The sequence below is a fragment of the Lampetra fluviatilis genome, chromosome 33 (genome assembly GCF_964198595.1).
Source record: "Lampetra fluviatilis chromosome 33, kcLamFluv1.1, whole genome shotgun sequence".
NCBI lineage: Eukaryota > Metazoa > Chordata > Hyperoartia > Petromyzontiformes > Petromyzontidae > Lampetra > Lampetra fluviatilis.
The window spans coordinates 10474729-10493917 of record NC_136307.1 but is presented as its reverse complement, the minus strand read 5'-3'; the positions used below and the strand labels follow the sequence as shown (position 1 = coordinate 10493917).

The 19189-nt window shown below is 47.0% G+C and overlaps 1 protein-coding gene across 2 annotated transcripts in view; it reads left to right on the top strand.

Annotated features, from left to right (window-relative positions):
* The window catches only part of LOC144944055 (homeobox protein Meis1-like), an 85028-nt gene extending 67926 nt beyond the window's left edge, over positions 1–17102 (top strand). The window contains exons 10-14 of one of the 2 annotated variants that reach the window (XM_078872095.1): positions 8958–9016; positions 9478–9564; positions 10745–10830; positions 13589–13965; positions 15293–17102. In XM_078872095.1, coding sequence (XP_078728221.1) covers positions 8958–9016; positions 9478–9564; positions 10745–10797 — 199 coding nt within the window. In that variant the 3' untranslated portion in view covers positions 10798–10830; positions 13589–13965; positions 15293–17102. Of the gene's footprint in view, positions 1–8957; positions 9017–9477; positions 9565–10741; positions 10831–13588; positions 13966–15292 lie in introns of both variants that reach the window. The other variant, XM_078872094.1, reaches the window with a different exon arrangement.
* Positions 17103–19189: the final 2087 nt, after the last annotated feature.

The following is a 19189-nucleotide window of genomic DNA, read 5'->3' as shown; positions in this document are numbered from 1 at the left end:
CCACCTCACCGATAGATGTCACTTGGATGTGTTCCGTCTCTTGGCTGTCACGCTATTTTCGGTTGCCATTCATTCTACGGACTTGTCCTGCTCAAGCCGGGTGGTCCTACTAGAGCAGTGGTTCTTCTTCTTAACCTGGGGTGCACGCACCCCCTGGGGTCGCGTGATGCCCTTTCTGGGGGTGCGAGACATGGCCACATTTTCTTAGACGCTAAATAATCGAAACACAAATTAAGTAACGGCTCATAAGTATACAAATACTTATGTATTAACATAATATTTTATTATTATTGAGCACTAAAAGGGTACAAGGCTGCTGTAAAGGTAAAGAACCAGTGGACTAGAGGACGTTAAAATATGTTTGCTTTACTTAAGTTAATATATTTTTTATACTCGCTTAATGTTCCATCATTGTGGATTGAGGGCTGGCGAGAGCTTGGGTAAGGGAGGCCTTCATCCAGCAGTGGATTGATCACAAATGATGGTGGCTTAGGAAGGAGGCCTTCATCTGGCAGTATTTTATTTATTTATTTTCCAGATTTGTTCATTTCATGCCGCCGTGTTTGATAATTTGTGGGTGCAAATTGTGGTGTCTGGGGTTGCGCTGGCTAACCTCGCCGAGGCCGCACCTGACATTATTGTTCCTCAAACGACGACGACGACGATTTAATCTTAAACCGCTGATGGTTGGCTGCACGCTGCTGCGTTTTTTTTCCTCTCTCGTCGCATTTTCTCCGAAAACTGCACACATCCGAACAAAAAAACGTTTCCGCACAATTTGAAGACATCGGCACGCTTCGGGTTTTTTTTTAAACGGCACTCTTTGCCCAAAGATATCTCTGGTCCGTGACAACAACAAAAAAAGTGAATGAAGCCGTTTTTGGTTGTGGGGGGAGGGAGGCGGGACGGATCGGGCGGTAGAAAGAGAGAAAAAAAAGAACCCACCAACCGAGCTGGAGATACGCGCCACAAACGGGTGTGGGCTAATCGCCGCCTAAATCGCACCGGCTAACAAAGAGGAGCAGCACCGGGTTTCTTGTGTAACGGATAAACAGCTGCGAATGCGCGCGCGCTCACTCCCCTTCCCCCCCCCCCCGATAAGGCCCGTCAGTTCACTCGTGAAAAGGCCCACTGACACTCGTGAGCCCTGAGCCTGCTTTCAAACAACCCCAATACCACACACACGAACGAGCGAGAACGCCGGTGGGAAGGGGAGGGAGCGAAGGGATTGTTGGCGGTCAAAACTGGAAAAGTGGCATTCCGCTTAAAAACATTTAAAAATAAAATACCGAGGCCAGTGGGTGTCAAAGCGTCGTCTTGGCTGATGCGACTGTGACGAACATATTGTGGCCGCACAGAAACTTGGCGGCTCACGACGGCTGCCGAAGAAAAAAACGACTCCCAAAGAGATTGATATGTCATGTCTTCCCCCCCCCCCCGCTATTAATTATATGACCTAAGGGACCCACGGCTTTAGCTCAGTAGGAGAAAATTATGATTTCGGGCACATTATTTGAGGGTAAAATCTTGGCTGGGTTTCAGGAAATGCTTTGGCGTATGCGGTAATTTCCTTTTCGAGAGAGTAAACTTATACATGAAAGTGCAAGCACTGTACTGGGACGTCCACGCGTCTCCCGCTAAGGAGTGGAGCGCGAAACGCGGCATTTCGACAAAACTTTGTCTGAAATCTGCTCTACAGTTTCCAGCACGCAGCATTCCTCAGCTACATGTGGCAGTGTTTACGGTGTTTATTAATGTTATTATTTGTTGTCGCGTTGAGGTTTATAGACCTGTGCCGTGTTTGCGTCAATACGGAAGGTCAGATGTATTTGCACTGTCGAGCAACAAATATCAAATATTTGTAATAATTATTATTTAATTATCCAGGAAAGCAACGCTAGTCCGAGGAATATTATTTACGAGGGTATTGCATTCGGGTTTTAATTTTTATTTTCAGCCAATTAATGATGAGTGTTTATACGTGTGGGAGCAAACCGGAGTGCCCGGAGAAAACTCACGTGCGTGGGGAGGTACTACTCTATCTGCGTACAGATGGAAACAGACGGTGATTATTCCACTTGTTGTACTGATGTCTCCTGACAAGCGACGTTAGGGCACCTCGACGCCCACAGGGAAGGGAGTTTCACGACATTCGTGCGATCCACCAACTCTCGCCTCCACAGGCGCTGGATTTACATGCGTGCATTGCTGCCACCGCTCGGCTCATTAATAAGATTAATGAGATCGTCGGTGAGTGGTGAGTACCGAGTTTCAAAAGGTATGTTGAATATTTGGCCAAGGAAACGGTGACACATTCCTGTGATCCGTCGTTTCGGAGGCAAGGGTTGGTGGTGGACCACATGAGAGATTTGAGAGACTCCCAAACGTCTGGCCTGTTAGATGGTCCAGAAAGTTGCAGTGCGATATTTGGAGTTGTCATCCCATCCCACGTGGGGGGCCTTTGAGTGCTATCCTGTGGTGTGCTCTGTGGGTTTTCTCCAACTTCTCGGCTCTCCTCCAACACGTGAAACACTCATTAAAATGCAAACAAGTTACTTGGTAGCGATGCTGCTGCTGCTTTGGCAGCGGTGCGGTGCATAAGCACAATTAATAAAAAAAAACTCAACACATCCGTCAATAGCACTGTGGCCTTCAATGAGAAATACAGTATATATAAGAGGTGAGGATGTGGGCAATCGCCTGCTTCATAGGACATCAAACATTCCAATGCAGGACCCGTCTGTAATAGTCTCGAAACTCTAACATTTTTTTATTTTACCAGGTACGGCCCACTGAGCTCTATTGCTCTTTTTCAGAAGCGACCTGGCCACAAATGATAGTTCAGCGAAGTGGATTAACATCATTTGGAAATGTATAGCAGCCAGATACTCTAAACGCATGTTGATTCTAAATGTGGAGGTAAAACTGGAGGACCCAGAGAAAAAATCAGCGACCACGGGGAGAACATGCAAACTCCAAATATACAGCAGGCATCAGGGTCGGGATTGAACCCACGACCTGTTGTATACTAGGCGAGGTAGTTAACATCTCGCCACTGCGGCGCCTAAGCTTGCTAATTATGCACCCGGTTTATCAGGACGTGCTGGATGGCCACTCATAACATGCTGGACTCCATGGGGAAGGGGGGTGGTCTTCTGACACCGAGCACTGCTCTCTCCACTGCTGGATGAGGTCTTCTCAAGCAGAACACTACTCAGGGGCTACTGAATGGTTCAAGCCAATGTGGCTGTGTTCCTATGTTGGGCCTTATCTCGTCTCTCATGCCCACACACAATCTCCCTGCATATAGATACATATACAGCAAGCTTGATGCCTTTGGATAACAAATCTGCCACGTAAATAGTTTCACGTCTTTTATTTTGGCAACAGCTTTTCAGTGGAGCGGTGGCCCCATACTAACGGGAGAAACCTCGCGACACTTGCTCCAAGTTTTAGGTGGCCTGCTGGGGCATTTGTCTTTCGTTAGGGGGCTATGGTTGCTGTGTATAATCCCAATTGAATAATTTATTTCTGAGTAACAGCAGCTCGTTATTGTTATTGCTTTTAGTTGCGGTAGTTGTTGTTTGTGTTGCGCACTCACATTTATCCGGCGCACGTGAGGGCGGCTCTCGCGGCCAAATCGCCGGTAGCCCGGTGCAACGTAGCCAGGGGGCTCCCTGCATCCCTGCCTTGTAGCCCTGCTGCAAGCAGCACGCAGCCTGTATCTGGCCCCACCATTCTCTCGCATGCCAAGGAACTCGGAGCAGTTTAAAATACTTCACGGCCGTGTTGAGTTCCAACCTCACACCATCACCGCCCCCCCCCTCCTCCAACTCCGTCCCCCTCCACACCACCTCAGCCCCCGGCAAGATTTGACCCCGGCATGCCCCCCTGCCCCCCTCACTTGGAGTCGTGTGGGGAGGAGTAGGCGTGGGGGGTGGCGTGGGGGTGTTGCAGTGAGGGCCAGGCGGAGGTCGTTTGGAGACCTTCATTTACAGGAAGACTGCAGGAGGCTCCTCCTCCTCCTCCACGCTGGGAGGGAAGAAGTGTGGTTTACAGCTGTGTTAAGACAGAAAACAGAGATTAGCAGGGGGGCGTGTAAATCTGCGATGCCATCTGAAACCCAGAGCAGGGGGCGGGAGTGGAGATGAGAGCGTAGAGAGAGAGAGCGAGCGCGTGGAGAGAGAGGGGGAGGGGGTAGAGAGCGGAGAGGGAGAGAGAGAGGCCGCAGTGAAGTGCCAGGGATTGCTGATGTAGAGTTAAGCCCTCATTATTCTAGTCCTTGGCACACGGTAAACATTTTAAATATTAAAACCATCTGTTAATGTTGATCACGGATTGTTTGCCAGGCGTTTTAACGTGTGCAGGAGTCGGGGGGGGGCGGGGGGGGGGAGGGATTTGAGCAGGGCAGGTGGGGGTTGTGGGTGTTTTCTCGGGCCGGGATTTGCATGTGAAGTGGAGATGAGCACTCTGCGCCGTTTTTGACGCGTGAGATTCTGACACTTTGGACGGTGCCGTCGGTCGACGCTCGCGCGCTCTAAACCGGGGGTCTCCGCGCAGATTTCTGACATTTCGCATCGGTAATTATTTGACGCAATCTTCCGATATTTTTACGTTTGTGATTTTATTTATTTTTCGGAAGGGGCTTGTTGAGTAACATTTTTCGGAGAAATTGTACATTTTTACGGTGTATATATATTTTGTGTTTCATGTGATAATCTAACCTTACAGGAAAAAAATGCAGATGACGTAAATTGACCCTCATTTGTTCTATATAAAAAGAACAATATTATTATCATAACATGTGTTGCTTCGCAAGATAGTGGCGGGTTGCTTAGGGAGATCTTCATCCGGCAGTAGATGGACCATGGCTGATGAATAATAATAATACACAGCCCTTTATCCATCTATTGCTGAACGATGAAGGCCTCTCCACACTGTGTTACACAACAGGGGGTTGTTTGACCATACTTCACCATGCTGGTTAGTGCGGATTGGTGAAGTGGACGGGGGGGGGGGGGCACGCTCCACTGATGTTAGTCATGCCTAGGAATGCAACTCTGGTTAAGAGGTCCATAGATCAGTACACTGACCACTGCCGCTACTCTGCTCCATTTAATAATTTAGCATCACTGAAAATATTAAGGCAATTGTGACCACGAGTGCATTGCTATACCACATCTCTTTATCTAAATCAGCACGAGCATCCCGTGAATCACGTGACTTCTGTGTGGCCACCCCCACTTTGAATCCCACCACCCCCTCCCCGCCCACTGTGAAACAGACTCTGCCACTCTGTGCAGCAGTTTCGCCGGCCCTTATGTAGCCTCTTCTCCCTGTCCTCACCTCTCCTAACCCCCTTTGGTTGCCCGTCTTGCAGTCCTTTTCCATCCTTTTTCTCTTATTTTCCTCATCTCTTCCCTTTCCCATTCCCGTGTCTTTTTGTATACATTATATCCTTGACTCTACTAGCTATCCCCATGGTGTGCCCACACGGGTATAAAAAAAGTTCCTAATCCCATCCCATGGTGCATCATTATAAACACGCATCAGTGGCTATTCATGCAGTTTAGGAAATATAGATTTATCATTAATGCATGCAAAAAACCCCTACCAAAGGGAACACACCTTATTATTTTCATTGACTAAAGCACACCGCACATGACAGTATTGTAAAATATATACACATTTGAACAACAAATATTTTTTACATACAGTAATTACCGTTTCAGGGTGGCGTGGTGGCATTCCGGTTGTGTGTTGTGCTATAAACTCGGTGACCTGAGTTCAATTCCTGGCTATTTAATTCCTGTGATGTCCCGCTGTCTCTGTACGGCGTCTGGAGATGCCGGTTGCAGTCATGCGCTATACAAATCCAAATTGTATCGTATCGTTCTATCGCGGTGGAGCGATGGCATGGTGAATCGCATGCTGTGTTATGTATGAACCTAGGGACCTGAATTCAATTCCTGGCCACGGCTAACGCCACTGGCATGTGATAGCTGAAGCGGTCTTGACCCCAAAACCTCATACACCCAGTGTGGTGAAGTACGGTCAAAAAATCCCCATCATCAGGGGCCGGCAACCTACGGCTCCATAACTCGCATGCGGCTCTTTAAGGGCTGCTTCGTGACGTTATTTATTAAGGACCCACCGTCTCGTTTTCACATTGCATTGGCGGCTCTTGAAATATTGAGTTGTTTACCGAATTCGGAAAAATAGCTCTTCTTGTTATTTTGGTTGCCTACCACTGCTGTGTTAACGATTGGCACGGTATTTGCGAGGCCTTCATCCAGCAGTGGATTGCTAGAGGGATGATAATTATGAGTATGTATATTGATTACCTGGCATTGTATTCTCAACTAGCTTTCTCCAAGGAAAGCAGTGAATTCACTTTATTTAAGACCGAAACAGGAGGTCTTCTCTACAGTTCTGGCTGTCGCCTGATGAGGCTGGTCGTAATTACCGGCAAAACATCATACTTGAATTGTAAATGTTTACATGACAAACCTTACTAATTGGCTGTGGCGAGTGGTGGCGGGCTTAACGGCACACATTTGTATTAACGCGATCTATCCCAAAAACGAAACCAATAAAACCCCTGTATATGGATTATTTTGGTCGCGAAAGCCTACTACGTCTTCAACTCACTTAATTTGTCTTCACAAATATTCCCCACCGTGGTAGCTCCATCTCCCGTCTCTGAGCGGTTGGTGCCAGTGAGCACAACGGGCTGCGACAACCGGGACTTCGCACCGACCCTGCAGCAGACAATGGGCAGGGGGAGAGGATGAGAAGAAGCGATTTAGCGGTTTAGGGCCGGTAATTGCGAAGCCGTTCCTGTGATTTGCGGAAAATTAGACAAGGGGTCAGTAGACAGCCAGGGAGCCGCATTGATAGCTACATTTGCCGCCGCATTTGCATACAGCCGTCAATCACGCAGATTTTCTGTCTCGAGAGCAGCTGTGATGGTCAATTTACGCTTTATTGTTTCCCTCTGCATAATATAAAATAATAACACAGGAGTTGTATGTTTTGGCTGTTTGGCAGCTCACTTCTCTTTGACCTTGCATCTCTTTTATTTATTCAGCGGACCCGAAAAACTGTCGCTGTTCCCTCTGTAGTGCCATGAGTTATCTCCCCCCCCCCCAAAAAAAAATGGTGTTTAAGCAGAGCACCTCTTATCCATGGTGATGTGGGGGACGGACACCGCGGCTCCTGTTATCCGTGAAATTTTCCAAAATTTGTTTTGCTCCGCTTTTACGCAAATAAACACACAGGGAAACAGGCAGATTATAGGGAGTTTGATAATAAGAGTCTTTGCGAAACCTACATCTCCCACAGATAATGGAAGTTGCGGATAATGGGGTTGCGGTTAAGAGGAGTTCAATATTTTGGAGGAGCATAGTTCATCCTCTCTTTATGGTCGCAGGCATGCAGGGTCGGGGCGGGGGGGTAGGCGGGGAGGAGGTGAGGGAGGGGGGCTGCTAGCCGCTTGTTAAAACTGGCACCGAAATGGGACCCTTAAAGGCTGCTGCACGACTGGCATGACCTCCAAATGACCCGGCATCTTTATGAGAAGCAAAATAAAATCCAGACTCGCTATTCTTGCCTTGGTAGAGCTGGCCTGGGGAGGTGGGGGGAGGGGGGGTCTGCCGTGGTGATAAACTCCCAGACGACGACGGGGTAATTGATGAGGCCGCAGACGCGACAATGGGAGGGAGGCTCAAAGGCAGAGACTTGTGAACTGCGCTGCGAGCGCACTGACAGCTCCGGATGAGTCGCGAGCGTCCCTAACGATGGCCAGGGATTCCGCGCCTCTTGAGGACTTGCAAGTTTCTTTTTTTCTTTTTTTACGAACGTAAGGGGCGATCCGTTTATAGATGCCCCACCGATCGCTAATGACCCCCCTCTCTCCGACTTCCCGACAGGCTGAATGTGGTGAATGTGGTGAAAGCTGTGGCTCGTTGTATTACAGAGCGACTGTGTTCAAAAGGTTTAATAAGCACGTCGAGTTTGGTGGGAGATATGTAAAGCCTTTGAATAAGAGGCTGATCTCTTTATAATTTTAACCTATTATTTTAGTGGGGTATCTATAAATGGAGCACCCTTATACGCAATGCACACCGTAATCTCTGGATTATAGGATTCACTTTTTATTCTCTGTAATTTAAAGCAAAAGTTGGGGGGGGGGGGGGGGAGTGCATCGTATAATCCCGTGTGTCTGCGTGTGAGATCAGATCTGTGTAACTCCATTGACATCGAGCACATGCATTGGGATGCGTCTTCCATTCTGCAGCGTCTTATAAACCAGAGAATATGGCAGTACTGTTGGAAGGAAAAACGATTTGCCCTCCTGCAAAATTTTCCGCTGGGTGCACCACTGTCTCTCAGCCTCGTGCAAACGGCGCCATTGTCAGCGAGCGGAGCGGACATTCATAGCGAGTTTATTCTGAACTAACGATCATGCCGTTTGAGAGCGAATTCCGCATTCCACTTGAAGGCAGATTCTGGCGATTGTGTGGTGCGTTTTACTTTCGCGGAGCATCTTATAACAAGCCTTAGAATACGGTATATATATGTGTATTTAATAACGCAGCAGCTGCTATAAAGCGAAGGGGGGGGGGAGAATTCCTAACGGTCCCAGTAGCTCCTCCGACTGGAGACACCTCGTGCCAAAAGGAAGGCTCAGCTCAGCGTGATGACCCCCCTCTGATTGGCTTGGCTTGGAAGCGAGGCTGGCGCGCGGGTGATGTCACGCCGTAGCGATTTGACCTCCCAGCTCGTTTATCATGAGCTGTCACTGCCCGGCCCGACAGTGAAACCAGTGTCTTCTGGGAGACTCCCGACTCCCAAAAAATGGCAGCGTCCGTTTGCAAAATAAATAAATCTAACGCTTCGTTACCGATCGCCTTTGTTGAATTTCGCGTTTTGTTTTTCTCTCTCTCTCTGCGTAGGTTCATCAACGCCAGGCGAAGGATAGTTCAGCCTATGATAGACCAGTCGAATCGAACAGGTATGTGCTGTTTTTCACTTGTAACGTTATTCACGATTTTGCACGCTTAATTGTTCTTTGTTCTTTTGGCTTGCTTTGTGAACCGCTGTTTCATTTATTTTTCGTCGCTCGCTGGTTTGAAACTGCTCACGTATTGTCGACAGTTATACGAAACAGTTGCGAGGCTGCTTTAGCAGTGGTGTATGAGCACAAATCACAAAGCCTCGATGCATTCGTCAATAGCACTGTGGCCCTAAAAGGGGGAAAAAAACACGTGTAACTGGTGACATTTTGGGCAGTGCTATGACAAATGGCCACTACGTGAACCATCACCTATTATTTATCGTCTGTTTGAGAATTTAAACAAATTGGACTGCAGTACATTGAATTTTAATTAGGCCATTTTATATTGAAATTTGGCATTTAAAATATTAATTAAAAAAACTATGTATAATTATGTACGTTTTATTTAACTTTCTCAGCTCAAGGCTCGGGGTACAGCCCCGACGGGCAGCACTTGGGAGGGTTTGTAATGGACGGGCAGCAGCACATGGGCCTCCATCCGCCTGGTACGTACGTGCGTGCGTACGTGTGTGCGTACGTGTGTGCGTACGTGTGTGCGTACGTGTGTGCGTACGTGTGTGCTTGTGTGGGATCTGGCAGTGCAAGGGTTAGTGCACTGCACTACGAACCCGGCGACCCGAGTTCGATTCTCGCTCACGGCCAACATCGATGACGATTATCTGAACCGGTCCTGGGCCTCCCCTAGGTCGACTCAGCCTCAAATCAGTACCTTGTGTGACGTGTAAAAACTTCGCCACGAGGGAGACAAAGACGGCCGAGCGTGGTGCTGGCCACCCACCCCTCGTGTGCCGTGCGGGCCTTCATAGGTGCTCGCTAGCAGCACTTGCCCCAACATTTTGTTAAGGCTATACGGGGGATCTTTGTCTCTGTGAGAGCAGTGGTGTAGCCATCAAGTGTGCAGCCAATGCAACTGCACTGGGGTCCAGTGGCCAGCCAGAGCGGTCCTGGCAGCGGGCAACAAAGAGGAAGGCGCAGAAAAATGCACAGCATCCACACACCTATCGACCTTCTAATAATATATCTGCATTGGTTTCGACTGCTCTCATCAGCAGAGTATGGCCTGTGAAAAGATCATTCCAGAAGCACCATAGGCCGATGAACTACACCTAGTTTTTTTTTTATAGTTCGTTACCCACAATGCATCAAAACAGCTTACCAATTCTTTAGTATGCATTCGATTAGCACGGTTGGCTACGTACGACACGAAAGGAGTTCAACACAACGTTCTGTCAAACGAGTCTTGAGTTTGAAAGCGTGGCTCTAGGATGTTACAAGAATCAGCGTTATTCTGCTCGCAAATACAGTCGTAAGATGAGAAGCGAAAGGCATGCTATGAATTGTGACAACATCACACGGGGATATACTTACATGTATGTATATATGCAAAATAATGTAACTTTAGCGACACTTCTCCGGTTCAATCCCAAGTTGTGACAGCTCTCGATTGACGTACATTCATTATATACATTCCTAATATACATTAATGATATACATTAATTATATACATGAATTGTATCCATTCATAATATACATTCATAATATACATTCTTTATATTCATTATATACATTCGTTAGTCGTTTCTTTCCCCCCTCTTTGCAGCGTTACCCAATAGCACGCGTTCCGTGTCGTGTGGGTAACCCGTAACGTCTGTGTTGCTGCAGCAGGGCCCATGGCTGGCATGGGCATGGGCATGGAGGGCCAGTGGCATTACATGTGACTTCAGCAGTCGGGTCGTGCAAGGTCAAGGGAGGTAAGAGTTGTTTCAAGCAATTGCCCCTAAAACCTCCGTACACCTCGTTCGGTAATCGTTTGGTAATGGCTTCAACGCCTACGTGGGGCGTGGTTCTTGAGCCTGGGCACGAGGCTCGACTGGCAGGTGGTGAGAAGTACCAAAATAAAAACTGTGAAACTATTTTTTATTTTTATCAGGTAAGGCCCACTGAGCTATATCCCCTCTAATTTCAGAAAGCGACCTGGCCCACAAACGATAGCTCAACGAAGTGGCGGCTTATATCATGAAGGAATTTATAGCAGCCAATTGCTCTAAACGCACATTTCTAAATGTGGAGGGGAAAACCGGAGGACCCGGAGAAAATTCCACGTGACCATGAGGAGAGGGAACATGCAAACTCCAAATATACAGCAGGCGTCAGGGTTGGGATCGAATCCACGACCTCCTGCATACCAGGAGAGGGACTGAACATCTTCTCACCGTCTCTTCTGTGAGACACTGTTATTCAGCTGGGCCCACTCCTGAGCAATCATCACCCACCACTGCTTTGGCCACATCTGAGTGAGTGGTGGCACAGCAACGAATGTAAACGGCATATTCTGTTGGCAAATCCCTCATACCCGAGTACAAAGCTAACTCCAGTGTGGATGTATACATTCCACGATCGTTGAAAACTGCGTATGCAGGATGGTAACAACCACAGCTCGTTGAGGTCCACAAGTCCCATTTTGCACACAGTTTCCACGAGGTCCACAACCAATCCCGAGTTCACAAACGCATCACGCGATGACATACGTCGCTACAAATCGCCGAGCAGACGGGCGCTTGAAAAGTCGAGTCCGTCTCCACCGTGAGACGTCTGCTTGCAAGCGGTTTAGTTGCTTGCAACTGAGTTGCTTGCAACCAAGTTGCGCACAACCAGTTGCAACCGGGTTGCAACCGAGTTGCGCACATTCAATCGCTCAGCAGTTGGACACTGGCTTTAGAGACACGGTTCAAACCGTGGTCGCGATGCTACACTGTTCAAACGCGGCGCATTGTGTCCCGACGAGAATCGCGGTGGACCACATTGAGAGCCATTGTGAACCCCGGTTAAATTCAGCAGAGGCGTTGAAGACGCCCATTCAGATTCCTCCAACGGGGTCGTGCTTTGGCTCTCAGATCTGCACATGGACTCATGAGCCGCTATACAAAAGCCGTACGCAACGAGGAGGAGGAGGCTGTGCATTGTGATGCGCCGACGTCTTTTGAGTTGGAGATGCCGGGGCCGGTGCTCCTGGCCACTCACTTCCTATTAATATTCTGTAACACTCTCGCTAAGAGTGGCCCATTGTCTGCCGTGGCACGGCCCAATTAACCAACTGCTGCGTGTCATACGTCGCCTAAGGACAAAACCGGTCCTCCACCAAACACGCGCTGTATGCAGGTCACTGAAGCTATAGCTGCATAAATGTTCACAAACAATTCGAACCAGTGTCCTTTGAGAACACGAGAAGTGTCCACTGAGGTACAAAAGCCCCTTTTTGTACGGGGGGGGGGGTGGTGGGGGGGGATGCGGAGAAGTTCCACGGTTTTGGGCGTACATTTAAAGATGTGGGCCATCGTTAGTGTAATCATGCCAAGTAGCACATGGAGGGGGGGGGGGGTTGTTTAACTGTACTTCATCATGCTGGTCAGTGCGGGTTGGTGAAAGGGAGCGCCTAGGACCGGTTCAGATATCGCTTGTCATCGATGTTATAGCCGTGGGCGGGAATCAACCTCAGAACCGCCAGGTTCGTAACGCGGTGTGCCAACCACTGTGCGACTGCTCCACGCCACTGCCGTATATATTTTTTTTACTTTTTTAACATTTGTTGAAGTGAATTTTCAAATTGGAGTTTTGGTTGTGTCACATTGAAGTAGGAGTACACTGAACTCAGGATTTAAAACCAACAGAGGTCTGTACATCGAGGCCAGGGATGGCCAGATGCAACCCGCTACTTCTACTGAAGCGTCCATACCACACAAAGCATACCGCTCGAAATGACCTGCAAACGAAATTTATCCATCCCTGAAAGGGAAATATTTCAGACCTGGCAACAACACTGTGTTCATAATTTTATCACGCTCTGTCAATACTGTCACCGCAAGGCCCTCTTCTTTATACACTACTCAGTGTATGCTCAATGTTGTTCTTTGCGTTGTTATTGAATAACGCCGAGGTGTGTGTGTGTGGCCCACCAAAGGGAAAGGTTCCCCACCCCTGATCTAAGCTTACATCCAGATGTATTTTCATATACTTGGATTTAACAATGCCTTTAAGTAGTGTTTTCTTTGGAAATCCAATGCAGCGTTTAATGTCATGTAGGAAATGTTAGCATGGAATAAAAATGCGTTTGAATCTTTTTTTATTTTATTTTCGAAGTCTTAACTTTATTCGGGTATGACTGCATGCGTGCCTATTGGGGCCGCCCACGTTTCCCAAGTCTTCGAGTTGGCGGTAGTCTTGTTGAGCCGGTGGTCTGGACAAGGCTGAGAGAGAACTGAAACGTACAGCGCCGCCGTAACATGACGCGCTTGCAAAGCATGACGGGAGTGGTGCTATCCTGCTGTGTTTGTGAGCGTACACCTTTGCGTGCTGCTCAATTGTAAGTTCTGTGACTTGACCGCTAGCTGTCAGCTGAGACCAATTCACGCACGCAGCCGTACCCAGGCTAAAGTTAGAGTCGGAGTTACAATCAAGGTTGCGGAAAATGTAAAATCTAATTTTTTTTCTCTCTCTCGTGTGATTTTGCAGGTTACTTCAGAATCTGGGATTTTTCACCGAACATCGATCACCAACAATTTCCTTACGTGTATTCAAAATATGTTATAGCTATACCTAAGTCAGCAAAACCCTTAAAAAAAGAAAAAAACTGTAAAAAAAAGAGAGATTTTTTTTTTTGCTGTAAATATTATTTAAAATTGATCAATGTTACTGTATAGGCACTGCAAATGCATTGAGCGAACCGGGTTTGCTATGCGAATTTTCAACCACGGCAAGACCTCGAGGAAACAGCGGCGACACGTAACAGCGAGGCACGCTCACCTACGGAGCGACTCGGCACTTTGACAGCCCCACACCTCCGTGTCACTTTCACACAGCTTTCGGGAGAGTCTGCGGAGAAATTCCAGGTAACGCCGATGCCTATGACGATGGTGGTGGTGATGTTTCTTCTTCATGCGGCTGATATTGATGTAGAACAACAACTAAAATTTGACATCGAGATGTTGAGCGACATTATTGCATCGGGAGTCGCGGAGTACATCGCTCTGATGATGCTTTCTTCGTATTTGTGAATTGGGTCTTCAGTCATTATAAGTTCCACGGTTCTCTTCTGGGTGGTGACCACAGATTCTGCACACTGTCGAATAGTTTTTAATTTTCGATTTGTGCATCATCATCATTATCATGATGTATTTGCATCTGCTGCCAAGGTTTTGTGTGGATGCGGTTTAGGGTTGTGGTTCATAAGCTTCGCTGAAGATTTAATCCAGGGATCTTGGTGATGATGGCGGTGGTGATGATGATGGTGGCGATGATGGTGCGGCTTTCAATTTTTTTTTTTAGTGTGCTATCAAATCTTACTATCCAAACATCGTCATCGTTTATTATTATTTGATATCGTGCTTAACACTAGTATAAAACAGGTCTCAACGTAGTTAAGAAAAACAGAGCAATTCACTTAGAGTACATGACATGTACGGCCCTTTTGTCAATCCACTGCTGCTTATTGGAGTTAATGATCTTACTTCACAACGCTGGTCAGTGCGGGTTGATGAAGCCCATTGGGCTTAGATATCACTTGCCAATGATGCTAGCTGTAGCTAGGAACCAGTGATCGTGGTTTAAATGACTCAAGATTTTTTTCCCAATTGTTTGCCTTTGCAATGTTGGACTATGCATACATACATAGAATCAATCATACATACAATAAATCAATCCAAGATTTGTAATGCACCATATTCAGCAAAAAGCTGAGACCCTATGTCAATGAGCTCCCACGTGGGATTAAACGACGGTGTTCATTCATTTATGCATAAAAAATATAATAATGTCAAACTATGTTAAGTCAGCTTGCGCGGCTACGTGCTTAAAGTTTAATAGTGGCACACAGAATCAGCTCTTTCCAATTGTTTGATCTTTGCAATATTCGCACAAGCCCTCGCTTGTGTGGATATTGCTGTCCGATGTGTTTTTGGGGTTGTACGTGCGTACGTATGTTGAACTTCTTTCGCACCATACGCAGCCAACCGTGCCAATCGGAGGTACCGCGCGTTTTTCGGCATGACGTCCGATATTCCGCTCCACGTTTCGGTGGCCACTTCAGGAACGTTAATTCCCTCTCCCAGCAGGCGGAGCGAAACGTCGGGGCACGTCTTTCCGACGCAAGCGCATCACCGCGAACGAACCGTTGCCACGTCCTCGTGAATAACTGGGTTTTTGCTTTTTTATTTTCAGGTTCTGAAGTGACCTTCTGAAGAAACCATGCCGTCATAGATCTCGACGACCCACTGCCCCACAAAAGGACCTTGCCCAAGTAAAATACGACGAACCCTCAAGGGATTAATATGCGACACTCTATATAAAAGGGACCAGCAACAACAGGATGGCCAATTTGCCGTTTGTATTATTTATAAATGAAGAGACAGTGAAAACACTATAAATATATGCTTACTGGCATGCAAGAGACAGTTTTCAGTTTTTTTTCCTTTTCTTGTGTCCTTAAACAAAAAAAAATGAAACTACCGTTTGCAATGCGTGGCATGCCTATGAGAAATGTTCCACCGACTGTGACAACACCTGCTTCTACTGTTTCGAGTTGATTCTCCTTTTTGCTCGGGTTTTCGGAAGACCACGCTACACACAACTGTTCTCGCAACAGGGTACTCAAGCAACAACAAACGGAGAAGAAGGAGGCGTTGAATGAGACGTGAAACAAAGGGAAATCCAGATCGTGGAGAGAATCGCCGTTGTGATGTTACTCTTCTGCCAACGACGATCCTTGTTCCCAGGGTCGTTGTGTGGAGGCCCGGATTTTTTCTCAGCTGTGACGTCAATCAAGCAATATGTGTGGCCCCCTGCCCGTTAAGTTCTTCCTAAACAAAAAACTCCGGCTCATTGAGAAGAAGATTTTTTATTTTATCTCCGCGAATGGCCCCAGGAATGGGAAATATTTCACCGTGGCTGTTTTATTTTTGCCAGCAAGTGCAAACCACCGTAAATGTCCGAGACTGAGCTTGATGTTTTGTACTTTTGTTTGTTTGTTGTTGTTTATTATTTCCGTGCGTCCTTTGTCTGCACACATTTTACGAAGTTCCAGAGGCTGTAGCTTGATTTAAGGAAGAAGTTGGAACATTCCGGGATTGCAACTAGTGCAGAGTGTGGGTCTCAATAACATTGCATGCTTGTTGTTGTTTGTGAACAAATAAAGTAAACGAATGAATAATAAAAAAAAATTAACAAACACATTAAAAAAACAATGTTATGCACTAGCAGCCTTGGCTAGCTTCTGTAGTTTTCCGAAATAACCCGAGGATATCTTCTAAAGAATACCCTCCACGGACGGTACTGTTGTATTTAATACTGACGAGGGAGACTTTTTTTTTCTGCGAATGTGTTCACCTCCATGGCTTTGCTGTGTTCGATTGCTGTTACGTGTGCACCTTTTAGTCAAGGTACTTTTTGCAAGGTCGCGCGTACCTTTTACGAAGGTACTCGGGATTCCATTCTGCTCTCGATCGCTCTGGAAAGTGCTCGGTTTACCCTCCCCCCCCCTCTCTGTGCACTAGGCCGGGCCGAATCCTTCCCCGATTTCCTCGTGGAAGAGTCTGCTCAAAGGGACGGTGTAATTGGCAGTCGGAAAGATGCGGTTTGTTACTGTGTGGTAGTAGGCAGCGCATAAAAAAAATTAAACGGTTTGAAATCTGTTGAGGAATTGCTACGAAAATAAGTCAACAAATCTTGCCCCCTTCCCCCCCACTTTCCTTGTGTTTTTCAGAGACTGTTAATTGACGTGCAGTGACTGCTATATGTATGCACTGTCATAGGCTAATTCATGAGTGTCGCGCGCACACACACGCAACATGTTTTCTTTCATGCACCGTTCTTTCCATTTTAGGAATTTTTCAAGACGTGAGTGATGCCCTCCCCCCCCCCCTTTTTTTGTTGTTGTTTGGATCCCTAAAGAGAAATCCCTGACATTCCACTGCAAGTTTAAAATGTTTATCAGAAGCTCACGTGTAAGCAAGTGTGAGGGACATTTTTATACTTAATGTTGTACAGTCAATAAAAAGTCTTTGATCTTTTAAGAGTGGCGTACACCAGTTATTTTAAATACTCCCGGACTGCGTTTGAAAGGCAACCTCGTTAAACATGGACATGTGTGACCTGTATGTATGATGACAGCTGCCGGTGTCAGCAGGTAACTGCGTTCTGTAAATAAATCGAGGGGAGATTACAAAGAAGGTTCACCGCATCGCACACTTTCGGATGCGCTTCTGCGGTCGTCTGGAACGCTTTTGCGATATTAGGAAGCCATTGAAGCTCATGCTCTTTTAAGTTATCTGGATTGAACGCTCATTTCTTTAGAACTGCGCTTTTTGTGTTTAGTTGTCCTCCGCCCGATTAGCACGGTCGGCTACGTACGGTGCGAAAGAAGTCCAGCCTACATACATAATGAAAAACACAGCCCTGCGACGTGTTTTTTGGGTTGTAGCAAATGTTGTTGAGCACGATGTCCACCCAACGTTTCACTCCACGCGCTGGCACCTTTCAGCAACTGTATTTGGCACGTGGTGCAAAACCTCAGATCTAATCATCATCATTGACTTACATTGCACCTCCCATGCAGTAACATCTATAAGTGCCATCATGCCGGACAACACGCATGAGGCGCAACCCGAAAACATGAGCCCAGAGTAAATATTTCGCCTGTCGATACTATCAGGGGAGGCATCACGCTCGCGGTTCCGATTTATTGAAGTGGCCAATGACGGTGAATTATGTAAACACGAGTGAGGGTTTAAAAATAATTCGCTCTTATTAGCGGTGTAAATCGGTCCGGCTAAAGTTTGTTTTTACCACCGTAGGTGGCACCGATTTCTGCTCTGGCCCGTGGACTACATTAGCGTTAGAGGCGCCTTTATTCGCCGTTCGCGTGCTGTTGTGTTGGTAATAAAGTGGTGTTTCTTTCCCACCGTGGACTGTAGCCTGTGCACGTCCGACGCTGAGCTATCGTGGCAGTGGCATTTTCCGAGCGCGGTAATATCCAGAAGTGTAAATAACACTGTGGTGGAAGACGGGAGACCTCGACATATTTTCCCACAACTTGTGTAAACACCCCTGTGTTTGCCATTAAGCCCGGTCGCTTGTTCAACGGACCTTTTTTTTTATCGCCACGTGAAATGAGTGGATTGTTTTTGTTTCCAAAGAATAAAAAAATGTTATTTGGTTCCAAATATAGAGAGAGAGAGAGATAAAAAAAAATATTACATTTTGCTTTCACTTGTAGAAATATCATCTCTCTCAAACATGTCAGCGATCACGTGCGTGTCTCCCCGTGGTCGCGTGGATTTTTTCTCCGGGTTCGACGGATTTTCCCTCCACATTTAGAAACACGCGTTTATAGTATTATCAGCTGCTCTAAATTTCCACGTGACAAGCCACTTCGTTAAGCTATACTTTGCGACCAGGTCCCTTCTGAAAAACAGTTTAATAGCTCAGTGGGCCTTATCTGGTAAATTTAATTGAATAGATCAGTTTATATAAATAAAAACATGAAAAGTTCAGCAGAAGATTCCGTAACGTCCACGTGTGTGTGTTTGCTTGCATGCACGCATTTCAAACAAAGACCAATACCCTACATTTTACCCCGATAGACTTGGGGAAAGTACTGTGAGCGAAGCATCTAACGGGCGCAGTTGTGTACAACATCCGCATTTGGGAGGTAAAAGTGGCCGAACGTGGTGCTCGCCGCATCCCCTCCTGCCCAAACGCACGTGCCACGCCTGTCATCCCACTCGCATCGCTCGACCCCCAGTTTTCAGTTTCATTTATTAGGTATAACCCCTCGGGTGCAACCGCAACAAACAAAAACATGAACAAAAGAACATATTAAAGTGACAACGCGCAACAGAAAAATCCAGGAAAAAACTTGCAAAATCTTCCAGCAGCGCGCCGTCGTCTCTGTGGCAAATCTTTGATCTGTTTTGTCTGCACACAAGCACGAGTTTAAGTGCTTGTGCATACGGGCGCCTTGGCCACAGTTGTGTAAACAGCAGCAGCAGCAGTGGAGGTGAAACAGAGGTGGCCCTGGCACGGTGTGGCCATCAGTGGCGATTTAGCTGAAACGGTCCC